Source organism: Macrotis lagotis, chromosome 1 (genome assembly GCF_037893015.1).
Source record: "Macrotis lagotis isolate mMagLag1 chromosome 1, bilby.v1.9.chrom.fasta, whole genome shotgun sequence".
NCBI lineage: Eukaryota > Metazoa > Chordata > Mammalia > Peramelemorphia > Peramelidae > Macrotis > Macrotis lagotis.
Window position 1 is genome coordinate 898,178,628 of NC_133658.1, and position 21,822 is coordinate 898,200,449.

At 44.7% G+C, this 21,822-nt stretch overlaps 2 protein-coding genes and 1 pseudogene across 3 annotated transcripts; 2 read left to right on the forward strand and 1 right to left on the reverse strand.

The window, feature by feature from the left end:
• Positions 1 to 392: 392 nt before the first annotated feature.
• LOC141491530 (non-selective voltage-gated ion channel VDAC1-like) lies at positions 393 to 3,317 on the reverse strand (annotated as a pseudogene).
• A 2,544-nt stretch (positions 3,318 to 5,861) lies between these two features.
• LOC141508499 (C-signal-like) lies at positions 5,862 to 17,234 on the forward strand. Its single transcript, XM_074217171.1, has 5 exons — positions 5,862 to 5,932; positions 6,180 to 6,387; positions 8,615 to 8,770; positions 13,300 to 13,410; positions 16,866 to 17,234. The coding sequence occupies exons 1-5, from the start codon at positions 5,862 to 5,864 to the stop codon at positions 16,977 to 16,979; spliced, it is 660 nt and encodes a 219-aa protein (XP_074073272.1). The 3' UTR covers positions 16,980 to 17,234.
• Positions 17,235 to 18,018: 784 nt separating this feature from the next.
• On the forward strand, positions 18,019 to 20,674 carry AURKAIP1 (aurora kinase A interacting protein 1). Of its 2 annotated transcripts, XM_074218748.1 has the most exons (4): positions 18,019 to 18,106; positions 18,380 to 18,517; positions 19,633 to 20,096; positions 20,517 to 20,674. In XM_074218748.1, exons 2-4 carry the CDS (start codon positions 18,466 to 18,468, stop codon positions 20,616 to 20,618), a joined length of 618 nt encoding a protein of 205 aa, XP_074074849.1. In that variant the 5' UTR covers positions 18,019 to 18,106; positions 18,380 to 18,465; the 3' UTR covers positions 20,619 to 20,674. The 2 variants fall into 2 exon arrangements, with proteins under 2 accessions (XP_074074849.1, XP_074074850.1); XM_074218749.1 differs by lacking the exon at positions 18,019 to 18,106 and having other exon boundaries at positions 18,195 to 18,517.
• Positions 20,675 to 21,822: the final 1,148 nt, after the last annotated feature.

The window sequence follows — 21,822 nt, forward strand, 5'->3', positions numbered from 1 at the left end:
TCAAATATCTTCTCAAAAGCCTGGGGCTGAAAGGACCTTTTTTTTCTGAGTTGGATTTCTTCTGTATCTCTGAAAGGATAACACTTTAGGGGCAGTTAGGTGGCACAGTGTGTAGAGTACCAGTCCTGGAATCAGGAGGTCCAGAGTTCAAATGTGATCTCAGACACTTAATACTTACTTAGCTTTGTGACCTTGGGCAAATCACTTAACCCCATTGCCTTGCAACCCCTCCCCCCAAACTAAAAAGGATAATACTTAAAAGGTGAGTCATTTTTAACCTAGAGGTCTGACATGATTGATACACAGCAATACTTACATCCCAGACATACATGAAAAGTTACATTAATTTCTGAAAGTACCTATCCTGCAAAATATTTTAAAATTAAGTGATTGTGGGATGGCTAGGTGGTGCAGTGGATAGGCCCTGGAGTCAGGAGTCCCTGAGTTCACATCCGGCCTCAGACACTTAATAATTACCTAGCTGTGTGGCCTTGGGCAAGCCACTTAACCCCACTGCCTTGCAAAAACCTAAAAAATAAAAATTAAGTGATTGTGAAACTTCTTTTTTACTTGAAATTCCAGTCCTACACCGCACTTGTGGCCACCAACATTGATATTCTTGCCATCCAGCAAAGCTGATAATGTCAGTTTGACACCTGATTTTAGAATCTGGGTATAACCTAAGCCTATCATGATAGAGTTGCTCAATGTTTTTTGTCCTTCAGTTTTGAAGAAGACCATGACATCAGGATGCCTTGACAAGCACATAAACTGGATTTGAGTGAGAGGTGCTGTGTGCAAAGTCACCAGCCTCACTTTCTCCTTCAGAACCATCAGTGTTCAGTGACCAGATATGAATCAGGATGACTGGAGATGGCCCTGGATGTCAGCGAATCAGAGTCAAGTAACTTGCCCAAGGTCACACAACTAGTAAAAGTCAAGTGTCTGAGGCTGGATTTGAACTCCTGTCCTCCTGACTCCAAGATCAGTGCTTTATCCACTGCACCATCCAGAATTGTTCACATTAGCAGAGAAAGAGGCGTCAGTGTTGATCTAATATTTGGTTGTTATTCTAAAACAAATGTTACCATTTCTAGCTCTCCAGGCTACAGTTGGTCATTCACATTGGTGTACACTGGAATTTATCAGTTTTATAGTCAACATCAAGATTATTCTGGGTTAGCTGGGATTTAGAAGTTTCAAAATTCATCTGGTAGCCTGCCAACCAACCCTCATAGCCAAATACCACAGTTCCATGATTGAAGGTTCAAAAATATCAAAATCCATGTCACAGTCAAGGTTGACCATGTTTCTGCTTAAATCCTAACCCTTAGCACTTTTTTCTCCAGTGTCAGGTGAGGACATCAAAGGTCAGCTTCAATCCATGTGCAAACTTATCCTCAACAGTAATTTCATTGCCCAGTGTCTATGTTCCATTTTGCTTTGAATGCCAAGCCATATTCAGAGCATCTGTATTTTGTTTTCAAGCTGTCTAAAACTTTACTATTCTCAGTGTTTGCTGAAGCTGAACTTGTAAATTCCAGGCCATTCTCAGATTTTGTTTTCAGATCCAGTTTTATTAAGCCAAATCTTTAGCTCTTAGTAAGCACAGCCCTAGCAGATTTTCCAAGGTCAGCATAAGTAGGTGGCACAGCCATTTTCTCTCCCAGTGGTTATGGTGGGGAAGCAGCAGGTGGCAGACATAGAGGCAAAGAGGTGGAAGAGGCTGCATTGATTTTGTTTGTGCAAAAGGTTTTAAATTCGATATAATCAAAATTATCCATTTATATCTGATAATCCTGTCTCTTGCCTGGTCTTCCCTTCTTCATGGATCTGAAGATAAATTATTCCTTGCTCTCCTCATTTTCTTGTGGTCATAAATATATAACTATAAAACTGATGTGCAAGGAAATGGCATGTTTAAGAACTGTTTTGTCTTAGTTTCCTAGATTAGGAGATTGAGACAAACAGTAGTCACAAATTCAGAAGAATAGAAAATGCTAGGAGCAGAAGCCTTTATCTCTGCATCTTCATTATGGTGGGCTTTGTGATGCTAGGAGAGCTTCACAATAAAATTCATTATAAAATATTGGCAGTTCTTTTTTCATAGTCAGAAAAATTTGACATAACGGGAAGAGGAGGAAGATTGTGGCACCTATATCAGAACTCTTCCATCTGGCCTGTGCTTATCATGGCGATAATGGGACAAAAACTCCCCTAATTCTATCTGATTTTGGTAAAAGTAATGCAACAGAATTCCACATAATTCAAGGGTTTTCCTAGTCAGGCTTATGCTCTAGAAGGTGGTAATTTTCCCTGTTCAGAAAGGAAAGAGCACAAAGGAAAAATCAAGTCAGGAGGATCCTACCATTACTTTAGGGAATCAAACTTGAGTTGCCTTTTTTTAAACTTTTCTCTTTCTCAGAGCACTTTTAGAATCTTCTCCTTGCGCTCTATTTGAGTTTCATGTCCACATTCTGACAGTGTAAATGGTCTCCAATTTCTTCCCATTTGCTTTCCCTTCTTCCTCTTGGACTCTGATTGAAAACCAGAAAAGTATAGAATTGCACCTCTCTACACACAATGATTCATAGCAGATAATGACCCACAACCAGTTTATCCTTTAAATAATTTAACTATCCCTGATAGGATCTCCATAGCTTTGTTCCAGCAGACCTTACAGCATAAAAAAAAAATGAAGAGAATTAATCTTACCTGAAAAACAACAAAGACATTCACGAGTTGGGTTCCAGGAGGGCTGTATGGAGCAGAAATCTTACCTGGTATCTTACCTCAGTCTCTTGAAACTTGAAAGTTTCATTTGTCCCACTTAGAGTTCAGGTCATTCTACCATTGCCACATATTGTTGGGAATTCCTCAACCCAAAGATCTTAAGATCCTCTCAGAAAATAATACCTCCCACCTTGATCCTTTTGACTGAAGGTCAGTAAATCAGGAGGCAAAACTGAAAGATTTAAAAAAGAAAAGAACTTCATCACCTGCTTACTTGGGGGCTACACATACACACACACACACACACACACACACACACACACACACACACACACACACACAATCAATTCAGCCTCAGACATTTACTACCTGGGCAAGTCACTTAACCCTGTTTGACTCTCTTTCTTCATTTGTCAAATGAGTTGGAAAAGGAAATGGCAAACCACTCCAATGTTTCTGCTAAGAAAATATAAAAGGGATCATGAGGAATCAAACATGACTGAAAAGCAATTCAACTATACATATATATATATATACATATATATGTTTATATATGCTTATACACGTATGTGTATATTGGCTTTTGTCCTTTGTTCTCAAAGATGACCAAAATAAAATCATTTTGTTAGTCTTAAATATGTCTGATCAATACCATCTCAGAATGCTCCAGAACAGGTCAGACACAATTAGTCCATGTGGGGTAGATTAATTAAGCCACTTGGGGTGGATTCTCTAAATTTGTGTAGCTTGCACTTCCTGTGAGCTACTTCAATTCTGTTTTGCTCATTAGAGTACAGCATCTTCTCGGATGAGGTCATGCCATGTTGGGCAGGCATTCTGCCAAGAAAATTCCAAACTGAAAAATGACTCAACATTTTAAGTATGTATATATATATATATATATATGCAAATATGCATTTATACATAGATAGATAGATAGATAGATAGAGAGAGAGAGAGAGAGAGAGAGAGAGAGATAGAGAGAGAGAGAGAGAGAGAGAGAGAGAGAGAGATAGGTACACAGGTAGATGAATAGACAGATAGATGGATGGATAGATAGATGATAGATAGATAGATGATAGATAGATAGACAATTTTGCAAAGTGTATCAATGGTATCCAGATGCAGAATGGGACTAGTGAAAATGTGTTAGCATTGGGATAGCCATAGATAATTTTGTTCTTGTGGGATAATATTTTCTCTATGGTTAATCTTATCAGAATGCCCTTTTTTAGGCAAGAAATTTCTAAGGAAGCCTCCTTCAAAATAGAATCAGTTAGACTCATTTTTATCTTGCCATGTGGAGGGTCCCTATAGCTATGTGTCTTTGCCCTATTTTTTTCTGGGGAGAAGATATTCCCCTCCAGACTCATGGTATAAGGTTTTATCCACCTCCTCTGGAGGTAAAATCTCCACCTAACTCTTGTGCTGGAAGATCAAGGAAGAGAAAACCTGCTATATAAAAGAAATGTCCAAAAGAAGAAGAGATGTTTTCAGTTTATTCTTATAGCCCTGGAGGCAGGGAAGGGGAGCTTATCTTTGGTCCAGGACAACCTGAGTTCAAATCTGGACTCAATTTACCTTGGGTAAATCAATCATTTAATCCCTACTTGTTTTAGTTTCCTTTTTTTTTCATGGCAATGGCGTTAAGTGACTTGCCCAAGGTAACACAGCTAGGTAATTATTAGGTGTCTGAGGCCGAATTTGAATTCAGGTTGTCCTGACTCCAGGGCTGCCACTCTAACCACTGCACCACCTAGCTGCCCCTTGTCTTAGCTTCCTAAACTGTAAAATATGGATAGCGACAGCATCCACCTTCAGATTGTTGCAAACGATAAATGAGATAATATTTAAGTATTTAATACAGTGACTGTCACATAGTAAATATAAATGATAGTTATTATTATTACTATCAATTATAATCATAATTTATTATAAAATGAATAGCAGCTGTTAATATTATTATTTATAATTGATGTATTTATAATTTATTAGCAAATAAATAATTCTATTATTAATAATTTACTTATTTATAATTAATATAATTTTAATTTATTAGCATGAAATAAGTTATTAATAGTATTAATTACTCATAAGTGATATATAGTTATAATTTACTGGCATATAAATGATAGGTATTAAAAGTATTAATTACTTATAATTAATGCAATTTTAATTTATTAATATTTAAACAATAGCTATTATTAATGGCAATTACTTAAAATTAATATGATTCTGATTTATTAGTTATTAAGAGTATTATTTACAAATAATATGGTTGCAATTTATTAGCATATAAATGTATCTATTTAAAATATTAATTACTTATAATTAATGCAATTTAAATGTGTTAATATATAATAGTAGCTACTATTGATATTGTTAATATAATTTTGATTCATTATTAGTATATATATATAAATACTAGCTATTATTATTATTATTATTATTAATAATAATTATTAAACTAGTAGTTCCTGTTGCCTGTTCTCTCAGCCAAGGGACCAGGGTGCTGGTCCATCTCCTTGGGAGGGGCTCCAGTTGGTAAAAGGACCACTTGCTTTAATTTCATTAAGTGGATGGGGGACAAGAGGGAAACTGTCAAAATGAGCTGCTTGCCACATCATCCTCGCCATCATCATGGGGAAGGCCCTCCCCGCTGTCCATCCTACCCAGGCAATCTTTTCATTTCCTGAGTTTCATCTATTAATGCAGCCCCTGGATTTTGCAGAGGAGAAAGCCAGGCCATAGAGACGGGACTGACCCAAGGTCAAGTAGCTGGTATTGGTTCTCAGGGTAGAAGCTGGGTTGTGCTATGGAGAATTTTGCTTGGTTTGGACCCTAGCCTCAGAACTTTTCTGAATGGTTTCTCACAAAGCAGAGGAAGCCCTCTGAGTTGTCTTCTTTTCCTCATTCCTTTCCCTAAGAACGTGGTGAAGTGGATAGAAATTTGGGTCTGCAGTCAGGAAGATCCAAGTTCAAATCCTGCCTCAGTCATTTATTAGCTGTGTGACTTAAGGCACATAAATAAATCTGATTCCTCAAATGGGGATAATCATTGCCCTTCTCTACAAGGATTCTTGTGACGATCATATGAGATAATAATTGTAAAATGCTCAGCATCGCCCATGTGTCTTCCTTCCCCAGGAACTTCAACAGCTGAAAGAGCATCATCAGAATCTCAGAGTCCTGCAGTTGGGTGAGTGTCTGGACTAGGAATGGGGGGCCCAGAATTACCCTTTGTGGCTGGGCTCCTGACTCAAATCTCAGCAAATGATCTCAGCTCCTGACTTCCTTCACATGTTCTGTCTGCTTTCCTATGTTTTACTGTGTGACTATGTCCACAGTCCCAGGCTCACTGCCTGTTTCCAGTTCCCTTGCCTAGGCTGTTTTATTCTGCTCCACTTCCCTGATAATTCCCTTTGGTCAACTGCCCTGTTGCTCAGTGATGTCCTCTCTACCCTAGACATCATATGTGAAGACAGCATCAAGAAGGCAGTAGAGGAAACTGAGGCCCTGGTGGGAGAACAGGGTCTTAACTGTCTCATCAACAACGCGGCCATCAACAGGATCGCCACCCTGGACAGCGTCACAGCCCAGGACATGCTGACCATCTATGAAACCAATGCGGTGGCTCCGCTCATGGTCAGCAAGGTGAGTGAGACCAATCCCCTGGGGTGGGGTAGGGCAGGGTGAGCCCCCACCCAGTGCTCAGCAGAGAACTAGGCAGGCAGTCTCATTTCATATATTCATTCAATCAACTTTGCTTAACAAATGTGCGGGACACTGGGGTTATAAAAACAAAAATGAACCTGCCTTCAAAGAGTTTACATTCTGAGGGGAGGGGGGTTGGAGGAAGGAGGACAACAGATCACATAGATAAATAAATACAAAATATTCACAAAGGGGTTTCCAGAGGGGTGAATATGAGTAATCAAGAATGGTACTTGAGTTGAACCTCAAATTAAGAGGCAGAGGTAAGGGGGAGGATGGCATTTTGATATAGCATCAGTCTTTGCAAAGTCTTGGACATGGGAAATGGAATGGTGAGCATGAGGAATGGGAAGCAGGCCAGTTTGGCTGGAACAGAGTGGCTAGTGTAGAAAAAAGGCTTAAAATACCTAGAAAAGTTGACCAGAAGGGCTTTGTGAAACACTTGTCAGGAGTTCTTACTTCATCTTAGAGGCAATCGTTAATAGAATAGAAGCAATAGATCCTTCTTGAGCTGGGGGTACTTCAAGGAGGGCAAATTGGTTCATTTCTGTCCGTCTCATTTTCCTCAATTGAAAAATGGGAATAATAATAGCACCTCTCCTCCAAGGTGATTATAAATGTCAAGAGAAATAATATTTGCAAATAAGTAGCTGTTTAATTCATCCTTATCCCATTCCTTCCTACTGCATCTATGGGTCACTGTGTTATACTAGTAGCTTCAGAATCCTTAGAATAAATTACTCTAAGGCTCACTCAGACAAGTGAGACCTTAGAATAAGTTTCTTTTTAGGAGGAAATTTTTCTAAGCCTCAATTTCCCCCATCTGAAATATGAGGGAGGAGTTGGATTAGATGACCTCGAGGGTCCTTCTAGTTCTAAATCTACATCTGTACGATCTCTAAGTTGTGGTTCAGCCATTTTTCAGTCATGCCTGACTCTTCATGGTACCATTTGGGGTTTTCTTGACTGAGATACTGGAGTAGTTTTCCATTTCCTTCTTCAGCTCATTTTACAAATGAGGAAACTGAGACCTACAGGATGAAAATGACTCACCCAGAGTCTTGGAAGTGTCTGAGGTCAAGTTTGAATTTGTCTTCCTGACTCCAGGTCCAGCACAGTATTCACTCTACCACCTCTCTGCCCAGTGATAGCTAAGATCAAGAATCAAATCCTGCTTCAGACACTTAGTTGGGTGACCCTAAGTTAAGCTATCATTATCTCATGGAGCTCCTATACCAAGGGTTGTTAACTCCAGGTCCATGGACAAATTTCAAATAGGATAAGGGGGAAAATCACAGTCATATTTTCAATAACTATATTTTATTATGTACTTAAAAACATGATTCTCCACTTAACGCCATTGCCTTGCAAAAAAAAAAAAACCCAAACGTGATTCTGAGAAGGGTTCCATATTGACAACAAATGGTTAAGACTGAATGCCTACCTTAGAGAACCCCAGCATTTTGCACATTTAGAAACAGAAACACAGGATAGTGACTTACCCAAAGTCACATAGGCAGTTAGTTAATGGCCAGTATTTGAACTCAGGGTCTCCCATCCAGGATCATTGTGAGTTAATTTTTGTAAAGTATTTTGTAATCTCAAAGAGCCTTTAGCATGTTCTACTATTATTAATGGAATCCATGATCATATGTCATAGTCTTCTCCTGATCTGGGTGAAGTTACTGTGTCTGAGCAAGCTCATTGGAGTATGGAAGTGACCTTGAAAGACTGTGAACTCCACCTCTCTGAACCTCAATTTTTCTCATCTTTAAAAACTGAAGGCCCAAGGGCATAGAGTCACTAAGAGATAAGAAGCAGGTTTTAAATATGGGTCCACTCAGGAAGACCTGAGTTCAAGTCTGGATTCAGACACTCGTTGTGAGACTCTGAGTAGGTCACTTCACCTTGTGGCCTCAGTCTCCTCATTTGTAAAATGATCTGAAGAAGGAAATGGCAAATCACTAGATGTGCCACCCTGGGCAAATCATTTTACTTTGTTGGCCTCAGTTGCCCCATCTGTCCAATGAGCTGGAGAAGGAAATTCCAAACAATATGTTTTCCAAGAAAACCCCAAATGGGATCACAGAGTCAGGCACGACTGAAATAACTGAACAACAGGTGTCCAACCAAGTCTCCAGGGTTCTCTTCTTCCCATCTTCCCAAGGCATTTCTCCCTCTCCTGAGGAAGGCTGCATGCCAAGATAATGTCATGGGCATCCACCGGGCCGCTATCATCAATATGTCATCTCAAAGTGCCTCGATACAGCTCTTCTTTCAGAACAAGAAATCTCAGGAAGTGTACCCCTACAGGATAGCCAAGGTAAGGGAACTGGGGCTGGACCTACAATAATGCAGGGGTGTGTGGCAGGACTGGGGGCCCCAGGAACAAAGGATCCTGAGCAGAGCTCACGTGACTCATCTCCCATGGTGGAGACTCCTTAGGGGTTGACTGAGAGCTGAGGGGACCGCCCCTCCTGGCTGGGGGAGATGTCCTTAATGGCAGGATGGGGGGTTGCTCTTCTTGGCTAGGGGGCTGAGGGAGCTGTGACTCCTGGCTGGGGGAGATGTCTTTAATGGTTGGGTGGGGGAGTTGTCCTTCCTGACTAGGGGAACTGTCCATTCTGGCTGGACAGGACCTCCCTTTCTTTCCTTCTAGAGTCCCTAGCTCCCTTCATTGGGTACTTAATCCCTCCAGCAAACTCTCTCTCTTAAGATAGCTTTGCATACACTTTACATTTACTTTCTGTATACGTATAACAATCTCACTTGGAGAGTGTAAAACTCCTTGATAGCAAGAACTGAAGGTGACTAGCTTACAGTAAATGCTTACTGAATTGAACAAATTCCCACTTCCTACATTTACTGTAAACTACAAATGAGATCAGTGCTTTTCAAACCTAAAATCACTGTGTAAATGTGGAAGGAAACATGAATTTATTAAGTGTCAGAAACTGTACTAAACACTTTACAAATATTATCTTGCTTGATCTCAGAACAATCCTATGAGGCTGGTACTGTTATTATACCCATTTTACAGTTGAGGAAACTGGGGCAGAGAGAGTGAAGCAGCTTGCTCAAAGTTACACAGCTAGGAAGTGTCTGAGGCTGGATCCTAATTTAGATTTTTAAACTCAGACACAGTCCTTTATTCATTGCACCATCTAGCTAACTTCACAGTCTATTGACTTCAACTCTTTCATTTTACAGATGAGAAAACTGAGATCCAGGAGGTTTAGTCATTTGTCCAAGGTCGCATAAGCCCTAAACCTCAACAGTGGGGGTTTGAGTCAAGAGTTTAGACTCTTCACCATACTACATTGACACTCATTTCTAATTCCTTCTTAATTTAGGGCTTAGAAAAACTGATCAGCCAACTAAAGGATTTGATTCCAGAGTGAAGTTTCTTCAGCATCCCACAGCAATAGTCATTTCCAATTCATTCTTTCTTTAAGATTTAAAAACTGGGGGTGGCTAGGTGGTGCGGTGGATAAAGCACTGGCCCTGGAGTCAGGAGTACCTGGGTTCAAAAGCGGTCTCAAACACTTAATAATTACCTAGCTGTGAGGCCTTGGGAAAGCCACTTAACCCTATTTGCCTTGCAAAAACCTAAAAACAAACAAAACAAAAAAAAAAAGATTTAAAAACTGATCAATGACCTTCAGATGGATCCAGATTATTTTTCTTTCCTTTTTTCCTGTTAGTTGTTTTTGCATATTTCTTCATTTATATAACAGTTAAATTTCATCTAGCACATCAGTAGATTCAAAAGGACAACCTTCAATATAATAATAAATCCCACACATTTGTCAAATACCTATGGAAGAAAATCTCTGAGCATGCTCTAAATTTCTTTAAGGCTTTATATTCACTTTAATGGAATATATTTCTAATTATTGCTCTCTTTGTTCCCAAATGTTGTTTAATTTATTATGAGTGGATATTTTAAGTTATAGGTGCTTTTAGAAACAAAATAATCACTTAAATTGACAACATGAAATAAAAAATGGCAAAATACATTCTCTAATCATCCGCAACTTAAAGTTTAAGGGAGACGATGGCATTCAATGTACAGGTAAATTGGGGCGGCCAGGTGGCACAGTGGATAGAGCACCGGCCCTGGAGTCAGGAGTCCCCGAGTTCAAATCCGGTCTCAGACACTTAATAATTACCTAGCTGTGTGGCCTTGGGCAAGCCACTAAACACCATTTGCCTTGTAAAAACAACCTAAAAACCATGAAGGACTAAGTACAGGTAAATTGTTTTTCTTTTGAAACAAAGTTTCTAGATTTAAAAGATCATGAGAAGTTCCTAAAAATTAACTTGTGCTCTCTGACATAATTTATTCTTCTCTGATACTTATTCCTTAAATGGGTGTATTTGTGTGAAATTGAATTAATGGCCAGAAGATTATAAGATGGTAAAGATGAATGAACAGTAATTTGCCATCAGATTATCTACATCAAAGTGCAGATAACTGGTGGCTTGGCACAGTCCCACTTCCCTCACTCAAATCCAATTTTGGTGCATGGACCATGTCATGGTCCTCTTTGGGACTGAAGGACAAACAACATCTCGATCAAAATAGGGACTAAAAGGTTACAGTGCCAGGGAGTCAGGGAAGACGTGACCATAAATCCTGTTTCTGATACTTTACAAACTATGTGACTCTGGGTAAGTCATTTCACATCAGTTTCTTTATCTATAAAATGGGGATAAATCATAGGACCCAGGAATGTGAGGACTCTAAAATCCTATATTTATGCTAGGCCTTCTAGGCAATTATTCCCTACCTGGGGCTGGATTTGAACTCAGGTTTTCCTGACTCCAAGGTCAGTGCTCTATCCACTGAGCCACCTAGCTGTCCCCAAAAAAATGCATTATTCTCTAAATCATAAAAGATCCTGTTATTAAAGCCAATTAATTCACTATGAAGTGAAAGATTTTATCTGGATTAGAAAGCAATGTTTTTCTAGGTTTCACTGGCAAAAATTATTTCCTTTTTCTGTTTGATTAATTTGTTTTGAAAATAAAAGGCACATAATCAACTAGCTCTGTGACCTTCGGCAAATCACTTAATCCCATTGCCTTGAAAAAACCAAACAAATAATATAATAAAACAAAATAAAATATAAGGCATGGAACAGGAGGCAAGATCAAAGGCATGACCATCTTTTGGTGTGGCTGAGGTGGGATGGAGTAACTTGTTGGAGGTGAGAAGGTTGAAAAACCAAGGGGTTAGGGTGTTTGAGGGACAGGCAGTAGGTATGATAAAATCTCCTATTATAAGGGAAAGAGTTGAGTGGGGAAGAAAAAAACGGGAGGCATAGGGGGCGGTTAGGTGTCACAGTGGATAAAGCACCCGCCCTGGAGTCAGGAGTACCTGGGTTCAAATCTGGTCTCAGACACTTAATAACTACCTAGCTGTGTGGCCTTGGGCAAGCCACTTAAACCCATTTGCCTTGCAAAAAAAAACCTAAAAAAAAATGGGAGGCATATAGTGAACTCATTGGGCAAGAAAGAGAAGTGAACTGGCAACCTGGATTTGATTGGGTGGTAGATAGGGAGGGCATAAATATCATAGAGAGGTTCCTGATGGATGGATTACGAGTAGAACCTGGAAGTGACTGGGGAACAAGGACTATTTCAGCTCTCCCTCCTCCTTGTATAATTTTAACATTGATGTCTGTCACTGTCCTTTAGCAACAAATGGGTGGGAACCTTATTGAGATTTTACCAAAAATGCTCTATTAACTCCTTACACATTGCTTTCACACAGTACCCATTCCTCAGCATGGATCCTCAATAAGAAGATATCTCTGGGAAGAGATCCAAGCTTCCAAGCAGTTCAACTTAGCTTTACCATTCTTATTTGATTTACCTTTCTTGTCAAGTCTCAGACTGCTTTCATCCACACATCCTATATATATATCCTGAAATCTTTCATAGTGAAAGAATTCACTCTAATGGCAGGATCATGTTGCAGTTTAAAGAATAATGTATTGTTAATAGTATTGACCTCAGTTTCCTCATCTGTAAAATAATCCGGAGAAGGAAATGGTAAACCATTCCAGGAAAACCCAAATGAGGTCAGGAAAAATAGGACCCAATCGAAATGACTGAACAATAGCTGCTTCAAATTGGCTTTGAGGGAGACCAAGTCATGTTCGTGTCTGGATAATGTTTGTGGTTCACTTCTAGCGGAAGCAATTTTGAGGATACTTATTAACTAATCCAAACATTTCAAAAGAGAGAGCAACCAGACATACATACCTACATATACATATGAAAATAATTGACCAATGAGAAGATTATTGTGTGTAGAGAATCTCTGTTGATCTGGGGGACTAAAAAAAGAGTTGGAGGAGGAAATGACAAACCACTCCAGTATCTCTACCTAGAAAATTCCATCGACAGTATAATCCACAGGGTCACAAAGAGTCGGACATGACAGAACAACAACAAGCCCTGAATAAATGCTTTCTCCACTTGTTTGTTCCTTTATTTGACCTTCATGTTCTAAAGTTCTGGGTTCTGTTTGGCGTGTCACTCTTTGGCTGTTGTTCAGTGAATTTTGGTCATGATCCCATTTGGGAGGAGGTAGCAAAGAAAACCAGTTGTGGCTTCATCAGAAGAAATTTTCTCCCATTTAGAACTGTCTCAAAGTGGAAGGAGATGCCTGAGAAGGGAGTGGACTTGCCCATGTCTTGCCCACTTTTATGGGGTGTGGTAAAGGCCTCCTCTCAGGGAGAATGGTTTGACCTGCTGAGGTTTCTGGGTTACTGAATATATATATATATATATATATATATATGTATAAAAGTATAAAACAGTCTTTCTCTCTCATCCCAGACGGCCCTCAATATGATCACCTGTTGCTTAGCAGCTGACCTGATGTCAGATGGAATCCTTTGCATCTCCCTACATCCAGGCTGGGTCCAGACGGACATGGGGGGGAGCAAGGTGAGTGGCCATAATGTCTCACATCCAACTGATTTAGGTAGGGAGAACTGAGAACTTAGTTCTACCATCCCCCCCGCCCCCAAACTTGCCTACTCAGGAGATCTCTGATGGTCAAAGCCACCAATTGCCTGGTGAAAAATCTGTGCCTTTTGGGTGACTAGGTGTCACAATGGATAAAGCACCTGGAGTCTGGAGCAACTGGGTTCAAATCCACTCTCAGACAGTTAATAATTACCTAGCTGTGTGGCCTTGGGCAAACTACTTAAGCCCATTTGCCTTGCAAAAGCCTAAACAAAAAACAAAAACAAAAAATCTGTGCCTTTGGACTTTGCTTTGTTAGGTTCAACAGCTGGGGAATATTATATCTCCAGGGGTATTTGCTTCCATCTCCTGTGGTTCCACCCTGGTAATCTCCTTTTCAGCATAATACCCTGTGGCTGTAGGAAGCACAATATTTTTTATGATTTGGGTAAATTATGTATTGTAGGGAAATGAGGATGGGGAGTTAGAGAGTAGGAAGCTGAGGGTGGAAGGACCAGGAAACATGAAAGGTGAGAGGACCAGATATTTGACCTTGGCCTTGCCACTGATAAATACTTTGAATAAAGGCATAAATCATGTCATGCCATAGGATTATAAGATCATAAGATCCTAAATGGGGAGTTGAAAAGTCCTGCAAAGTCATCTGATTACTGATGGGGAAACCAAGACCAAAAAAGGGAAGTGACTTTCCAAAGGTGATGAAGCTGAGGATTTTAACTAGGACATTGGAGGAGGGAGTCTGGATCTAAAAATAAGTCAAACAGACTAGAAGGATGGGTCATATCTAACAAGATCCCATTTTCACAGAGATAAAAAGTAGTCTTGTACTTAGGTTTAGAAAAAAATATCTGCTGCCTAAGTACAAGGGAGAGAAACTGGATAATAATGCATGTGAAAAAGAATTGGGGTGGGAGGGATTGACTCCCTCCATTCAATATCCCAGGGAACTCTAAAACTGTGAGCTACAAAGCAGTGTCCATATGAATGACCAAATCAGGAGTTAACTTTTTCATGTTATAGACCCCTTAGGAAGACCAGTGAAGCCTTTGGACCCCTTCTCAGAACTGTTTTAAAATACATAGAATTAAAGACATAAGACTATCAAGGAAGCTGATTATATCAAAATAAGGCTTTTGATTTTTTTTAATGTGTTCATGGACATTTAAAAAGGTAAAGAGGGAATTGCTCACCTAGGATCTCCCAAATCTGATAAATCCAAGATCTGGGCACATACACTCACAGACACAGCATAAGTTAACAGTGGCAATATGGCACCCAAGGAGATTGATGGAATTTTAAGAGAGGTAGTCTGGCCAGAATGAGGTATAGACAAGAGTTTATCCATCTATCCTCTGTCCTGCTTAGACTATAGCTGGTGACCAGTTTTGGGAATCACATTTTAGTAAGACCACTGACAGCTTTGTTCCATGAATAACCTCCTCTTATATCTCATTGGTCACCAGGTCACCATGGAGGTGACTCTGGTTTCTGATTTCCCACCAGTGCAATAGGAACTTCAGTGGGTCCTATCTGGCTAAAAATCATTGTGTGTCATCCTTGTGACAGATTGGATCTGTACATCTGAGCACCAGTCTGGTTAGGTGGAAAGAAACTCATCATCTCATGTATAGATTGATCACAGGGTGTTGAATTCTGTGGTCATAGTAACCCATGAACCTAAGAAAATGCAAAAAGGTCCTCCATTTTGTGTGGTCTATTCTTCTACAGGTACAATTGGGAAGCAAAGAGGACAGAAGGATTCATCCATAAACCTTTAACTACTGAGGTTTCTAGACATAAGATCTTTGTACAACAACCAACAGGAAAATGTACTTACGTTATTCAGTCATTTCAATCATTTATGATGCTTCATGACCCCATTGGGGTTTTCTTCAGAGATACTGGAGTAACTTGCCATTTCCTTCAAATCTGGCTTCAGAACTAACTAGCTGTGTGACCCTGGGCAAGTCATTTATTTTTTTTTTAGTTTTTTTTTTGCAAGGCAAATGGGGTTAAGTGGCTTGCCCAAGGCCACATGGCTAGGTAATTATTAAATGTCTGAAACCGGATTTGAACCCAGGTACTCCTGACTCCAGGGCTGGTGCTTTATCCACTACTCCACCTAGCTTCCCCCTGGGCAAGTCATTTAACCCAGATTGCCTCAAAAAAAAAAAGGAAGCTCTGGTGTTGACCAGTATCTCAGCATACATATCAAGAAAAACTCCAAATAGACACATCCATACCTGCCACATAAAAGGTGACAGTATGGACCAATTAAGGGAATATAGAAAAAAATCACCTGAGAGGTCTTGGAGTTAGTCTTATCAACTCAAGTCCCAGTAGCTATGTTCCACCTCTACCCCATTGTGAAGGGTTGGTGCCACCCTCCCCCCTCGGTTTCCATTTGACATGGACTCACTTCCATAAAAGGATGCATACTTCATGGGTATAGCAAAAAGGAATGTACAAATGAACGTTTCTCCCGTTCAGCGACATACTCTCCCTCATCCTACCCGAGCCTCCAATGGGAGGGGTAGGCTCCCAAACTAGTTCAACTCCTATATAAAACTGGGACCATCCAAGCCACTCTCAGATAAGGCATGACTACAAGTTGAGTTCTAGCTCAGTTTTTGCTGATCTGAGTCCAGAAGGCCACTCCCAATGGTCACTTCTTGCCCTTGGGGCATGTCAAATGGAAACTGAGGGGGGGAGGGTGGCACTAACCCTTCACAATGGGGTAGAGGTGGAACATAGCTACTGGGACTTGAATTGATAAGACTAACTCCAAGACCTCTCAGAAGGTCTTGGCAGTCCTGCAGTAATTATGCTCTAGGTGATGTAGTGGGTAAAGCACTGGCCCTGGAGCCAGGAGTACCTGGGTTCAAATCTGGTCTCAGACACTTAATAATTACCTAGCTGTGTGGCCTTGGGCAAGCCACTTAACCCCATTTGCCCTGCAAAAACCTAAAAAAAAAAGTAATTATGCTCTAATGAGAGTCCACTCATAGTGGGCTTACATAATTACACCTGACTTTTGTTATGATCTGGAACCTCCCCTCTGGTTTTTAATGGACCAGGTTCTATCTTAGAGGCTTGTTTTGGATTTTTCCTGATTACAACAGTTTGGCACCTCTTGCGTCTACCTGGAGATTGTCTTTGAAACATGTGAATATAGACCTGTCTACCTCTTTGTGAGTTCAAATTCAGCTTCAGACACTTACCCTGGGGTATCACTTAACCTTGTTTGTCTCAGTTTCCTCATCTGTAAAATGATCTAGAGAAGAAAAGGGCAAAGCCACACCAGTAGCTTGGCCAAAAAAAACCAAAACCAAACCCAAATGGAGTCATAGGGAGTCAGATATAATTCAACAGCAACAAAGTTTTCATTGTTATTTTCTCCTGTCTCTTCCCAGGCTCCTCTGCAAGTAAAGGAGACTATCCCAGGGATTCTCAATGTCTTGGCCAACCTCACAGAAAAGGATCATGGGGCTTTCCTGAACTGGAAAGGAGAGGTGGTCCCCTGGTAGTCCTGGTTGCCCTCATCCTGAGCAGGGGGCCCCGTTGCTCCTTTAGCCCCACCTAAATCCACTTACACACGAAATTCCACAACTCCCTGAAGCTAATCATTCCCGAGAATCTTCCAATCCTTGATTGCATCCTTACCTTAGCCGCCTTACTCGTTGATTCTCTCATCCCCCAATCTCTAGGGTCCCCCAGTCCCCATCACTCCCTATATCCCATCAATCTCTGGATTTCGGATATTTGAAAGATCTTGATTAAAAAAAAAGAACAGAACTGTGTTATTGGTCTTTTTCCATGTGAATTCTGACGTAGCCCTTGAGCCTTGCCCCATGGACCTCACTCCCTGGTAGAACCCCAGACAGACATCTTTGACCCTACTCACGGTCTGAACCGTGGCTTTGATGCCCGACTAAGCCCTGCCGCCATCTGAAGACCCCTGACCCTAGGTGAGATTTTCTGGTGGTCCTGGGTTGAGTTATGACTGCACCATCCCCCCAACCAGCCTCAACCTGAACCTTGGCCTTGGCCCCAGACCCTACCAGGACCTTGAGCCTAGACCGACGGACACCGAGAACTGACCCTACTTTGGCCACTGACCGACCGCGTCAGACCCCGCGGCTTGTTTTGTCTTTGTTCTCCAAGAAGTCCAGCGACATCAGAGAGGCGATGCCCGGAGCTGGCCTTGGACGCGAGGCCCTCTCGAGTGACTTGCCCGGGGTGGCAGCGCTAGGAGGAGCCACGTGTTCAGATGCCCGAGTCCTCCTGCTTTCTGTCCTCTAGCTGCCCCCTCCCACCTTCTTCACTGCCCGAGGGGCGCTCCGGGCCGCCGTGCTGCGCGGGGGCGCAGCGGATCCCCGGCCCGGCCGCGGGGGGCGCTGCGGAGCCTCCGTTCCGGGTTTCGCCAGGTCTGGCGGGGGGAGGGGCGCGGGAGCCTCCGTTCGTGCGTCTCCAGGCTCGGCCGCGGGGGGCGCTGCGGAGCCTCCGTTCCGGGAGTCTCCCGGCCCGGCCGCGGGGGGCGCTGCGCCACCCCCGGGCTCGCGGAACCTTCGCGCGGCGGAACGTTGGAGCCGCGGCTCCGGGAGGACCCGTGTCTCCGGGGAACCCGGAAGTGGCTCGGAGGAGCCGCGGGATGGTGAGTCTGGGAAGACCCCGACGTTCCGGGCCCCTGGGCGGGGGGCCAGACCCCGGGGTCGGGGCTGGGGCTGCGGGGCGAGAGGGCGGCGCGGAGGAGGGTCCTGAGGCGCCCCCGCCCCCCGGGCTGACCGCGGGAGCCGGCCTCGGCACGATTCGAACCCGGGCCTCGCGCCCCGCGCCTTTCCTTGCAGGAAGCCTTCGCCCCCCGGCCCGCGCGAGACTCCCCAGGGCCCAGGGCCAGCTCACCCGTGTTTGTCTCGTTTCCCCGCAGGGCCCCGGAGGTCGCTGAGGTCGGGGCCGAGGCTAGCCGCGTGACCTTGGCCTTGTGTGTGCGGCCCGGAAGCAGGCCCGGCCACCATGCTCCTGGCGCGCGTGGCCGCCCGGCTGAGCGGGGCCCTGCCCGGGGCGGGTAAGAGGCTGTGGGAGGGGGCGCCCCGGGACCTGCCCCCCGGCCAGCTGGGGGGGGGCTGCCCTGCCCGGGGTGCCCCGGGACCTGCCCCACGGCCAGCTGGGGGAGGGGAGGCTGCCTTGTGGGGGCTCGGCTGTGGGAGGGGGCGCCCCGGGACCTGCCCTCCGGCCAGCTGGGGGGGGGCTGCCCTGCCCGGGGCGGGTAAGAGGCTGTGGGAGGGGGCGCCCCGGGACCTGCCCCCCGGCCAGCTGGGGGGGGGGCTGCCCTGCCCGGGGTGCCCCGGGACCTGCCCCCCGGCCAGCTGGGGGAGGGGAGGCTGCCTTGTGGGGGCCCGGGTGTGGGAGGGGGCGCCCCGAGACCTGCCCCCCGGCCAGCTGGGGGGGGGCTGCCCTGCCCAGGGTGCCCCGGGACCTGCCCCCCGGCCAGCTGGGGGGGGAGGGTGCCCTGCCCGGGGCGGGTAAGAGGCTGCCTTGTGGGGGCCCCGGGACCTGCCCCCCGGTCAGCTGGGGGGGGGCTGCCCTGCCCGGGGTGCCCCGGGACCTGCCCCCCGGCCAGCTGGGGGGGGGAGGGTGCCCTGCCCGGGGCGGGTAAGAGGCTGCCTTGTGGGGGCCCCGGGACCTGCCCCCCGGTCAGCTGGGGGGGCTGCTGCACCCTGCTGGTGGACGCTGCGGAGGGCCGGCCTTGGGGGCTGCTGGTTTATTGTTTATCCTTTTTAGTTTTTGTGAGGCAGTGGGGTTACGTGGCTTGCCCAGGGCCACACAGCTAGGTCATTATTAAATGTCTGAGACTGGATTTGAACCCAGGTACTCCTGACTCCAGGGCCGGTGCTCTGGCCACTGTGCCACCTAGCTGTCCCTTTGGGGACTGTTTCTAAGGAAAGCTTCACTCTACATTTGTGCTCCAGGAAGAATAACTACTGGGGAAGGCAAGTTGTCTGCCCGAGCTGCCTCCTTTGTAAGGTCACCCAGCAGTGGGCAGACCCCTTAATCATTCCACAAAATGCTATGCCTCCGCTTGGGCCTCAAAGGCCTTTGGAAAGTGACCCTTGATCCCTCGGCTGCTGCTCCGGGGCCTGGCCTTCCCTTCGATTGTCACTGGGCTCTCCTTCCTTGCAGGCCGACGTTTGTCTAGGCCAGACTCCGTGGTGCCCCCTCTGGTCTCTGTGGCCACACGTTGCTGTTACAGCACCCAGCCAGCCGGTAGGAGTGGACCGGCCCCGCAGCCTCGGCCACAAAGAGATCCAGAGCTGGAGGAGATGCTGGTTCCCAGGAAGATGTCCATCAGCCCTCTGGAGAGTTGGCTCACCGTTCGATACTTGCTCCCCAAGCCTGAGACCCCCATCGCTGGCCCCAGGCCCAGGACAGTGAGCCTGACCTTGATCTATGACTGTCCCCCAAGTGAGGCCAAGGATGGAGAGGACCTGGGGGAAGAAGGCACCCGGCAGGTCCCTGCCATGCACTGCAAGAATGTGCTGAAGATCCGCCGCCGAAAGATGAACCACCACAAATATCGTAAGCTGGTGAAGAGGACCCGGTTCTTGCGGCGGAAGGTCCGAGAAGGGAGAAGGAAGCGGAAACAGGTGAGTCCCATAGTCCTCCCCTAGGCCTCCTCTTCTGTGGAACTGAATTGAGAGCATTCCTCAGCCTTAAACTCAGTGCCCAATGTGGACTCACTTTCCCCAACTGTAAAAGGAAGGTTGCACCCCATTGCAGCACTGCTCTGCAGTGTTCCCTTTCTGCCTCAATGGCCCTAGCTACCTCTCCTTGTGGTGGCCCTAGAGGCTGGGCCTTCCCACTTGTGGACCAGGGTACCCAATCAGAGCCAAAGCCTGTAATGGGGTCCTGACACTATCCGAGGGAGTCCATCTCCAGTTCCTTGCTGGTTTTATCTGTGATGTGCCTCCTCCAGGTTTTCAGGGTTAGTAGATTTTGTGTGGGTTTGGAGAGGCCCGGCTGCAGCCTTGCCCTTAGTCACCTTTCTCTCTTTCTGACCCTCACAGATCAGGTTTGAGAAGGACCTGAAACGTTTGTGGAAGAAAGCAGGCTTGAAGCAGGCCCCTGAAGGCTGGCAGCCCCCCAAGATCTATGTGAAAGTCACCTGAGCCCCTCCTGAGAGCTGCAACATTTTAATAAATGTTATAGGAAGTGTATCCCTATACCCACAATGCCTCCTAGCACCTTCCTCCTTCTTTCCTGGGGCAGGGAGATGAGGAGAGTTTCCATGAGGTAGATGGGGCAGGAATTGAGATAAGACCCTAGGATTCCAGGGCACCCACTTGGTCACAGGACTCTGTGATCAGTTCCTGCTGTGTCCTTGGAGGGGCGGGAGGAGCCACTGTTCCTCAGCTGCCCCTCATTGAGAACTGGTGGGGTCTTAGAGAGGAGGGGGATGGAGTGACTGCAGCAGTTGGATGATGACCATTCACATTCACAGTCCCTTCTTTTATAAAGTGTTGGCATCACCCATTGTGGCAGGGTTAGTGCAAGGATTGGGAAGGGTTGGGTGAGGGGGGTGGCAGAGGTGGGATTGGTTCAGTCCTGTGGGCTCCTCAGGCTGGGGAACTGCAGGCCTTCTTTAAAATGTAAATTGCCTTGTCATTGGCTACTGAGTCTTTCCTTCTCTTTGCCCCCCATAAGAAGGTAAGAAATACAATTCCTCTGAGACACACACACTCTCACTCTCACTCTCACTCTCACTCTCTCTCTCTCTCTCTCTCTCTTGCTCGCTCTCTCTCCCTCTCATGTAAAAAGTCTATTTCTGCATTAGCTTTGGGGAACTTAAAATATCTGAGAGTTGCCTGTGTCATTTTTGAGGTTTTGCACTCCAGTAATATTCACTCTCATAGAAATAAGGGTCAGTATTGTATAGATAAGGATCCCTGAAAGCTACATAGTGACTTTATTTTAAAATCTAATATTACTATTTTTATTGTCATAGCCTTATTAGGGTAGCTAGGTGGCACAGTGGATAGAGCACTGGCCCTGAAGTCAAGAGGACCCAAATTCAAATCTGGTTTCAGACATTAGCTGTGTTACCCTGGGCAAGTCACTCACCCTGATAGCCTCACTTTCAGGGCCATCTCCAGTCGTCCTGATTCATATCCATTTAGGGGACCCAGAGGGCTCCAGAGAAGAAAATGAGTCTGGAAACTAAGCACAATGCCCCCTCACTCAAATCCAATTCACTTGCTTGTCATAGCATCACCTCCCTGATGTCATGGTCTTTTTCGAGAATGAAGGCTGAACAACAAACTATTTTATTGTATTTTTGTTTATTTTCATTTGAGTCTGGACCAAACCCCTCTA

Bases quoted from the DNA above. Each gene is read 5' to 3' on its own strand.
- AURKAIP1 (XM_074218748.1), top strand. From the start codon at position 18,466: ATGCTCCTGGCGCGCGTGGCCGCCCGGCTGAGCGGGGCCCTGCCCGGG. The intron at 18,518-19,632 runs GTAAGAGGCTGT...CCTTCCTTGCAG, and splicing joins CGGGGCCCTGCCCGGGGCGG to GCCGACGTTTGTCTAGGCCA. The intron at 20,097-20,516 runs GTGAGTCCCATA...TGACCCTCACAG, and splicing joins GGAGAAGGAAGCGGAAACAG to ATCAGGTTTGAGAAGGACCT.
- LOC141508499 (XM_074217171.1), top strand. From the start codon at position 5,862: ATGTGTCTTCCTTCCCCAGGAACTTCAACAGCTGAAAGAGCATCATCA. The intron at 6,388-8,614 runs GTGAGTGAGACC...CATCTTCCCAAG, and splicing joins CTCCGCTCATGGTCAGCAAG to GCATTTCTCCCTCTCCTGAG. The intron at 13,411-16,865 runs GTGAGTGGCCAT...GTCTCTTCCCAG, and splicing joins CGGACATGGGGGGGAGCAAG to GCTCCTCTGCAAGTAAAGGA.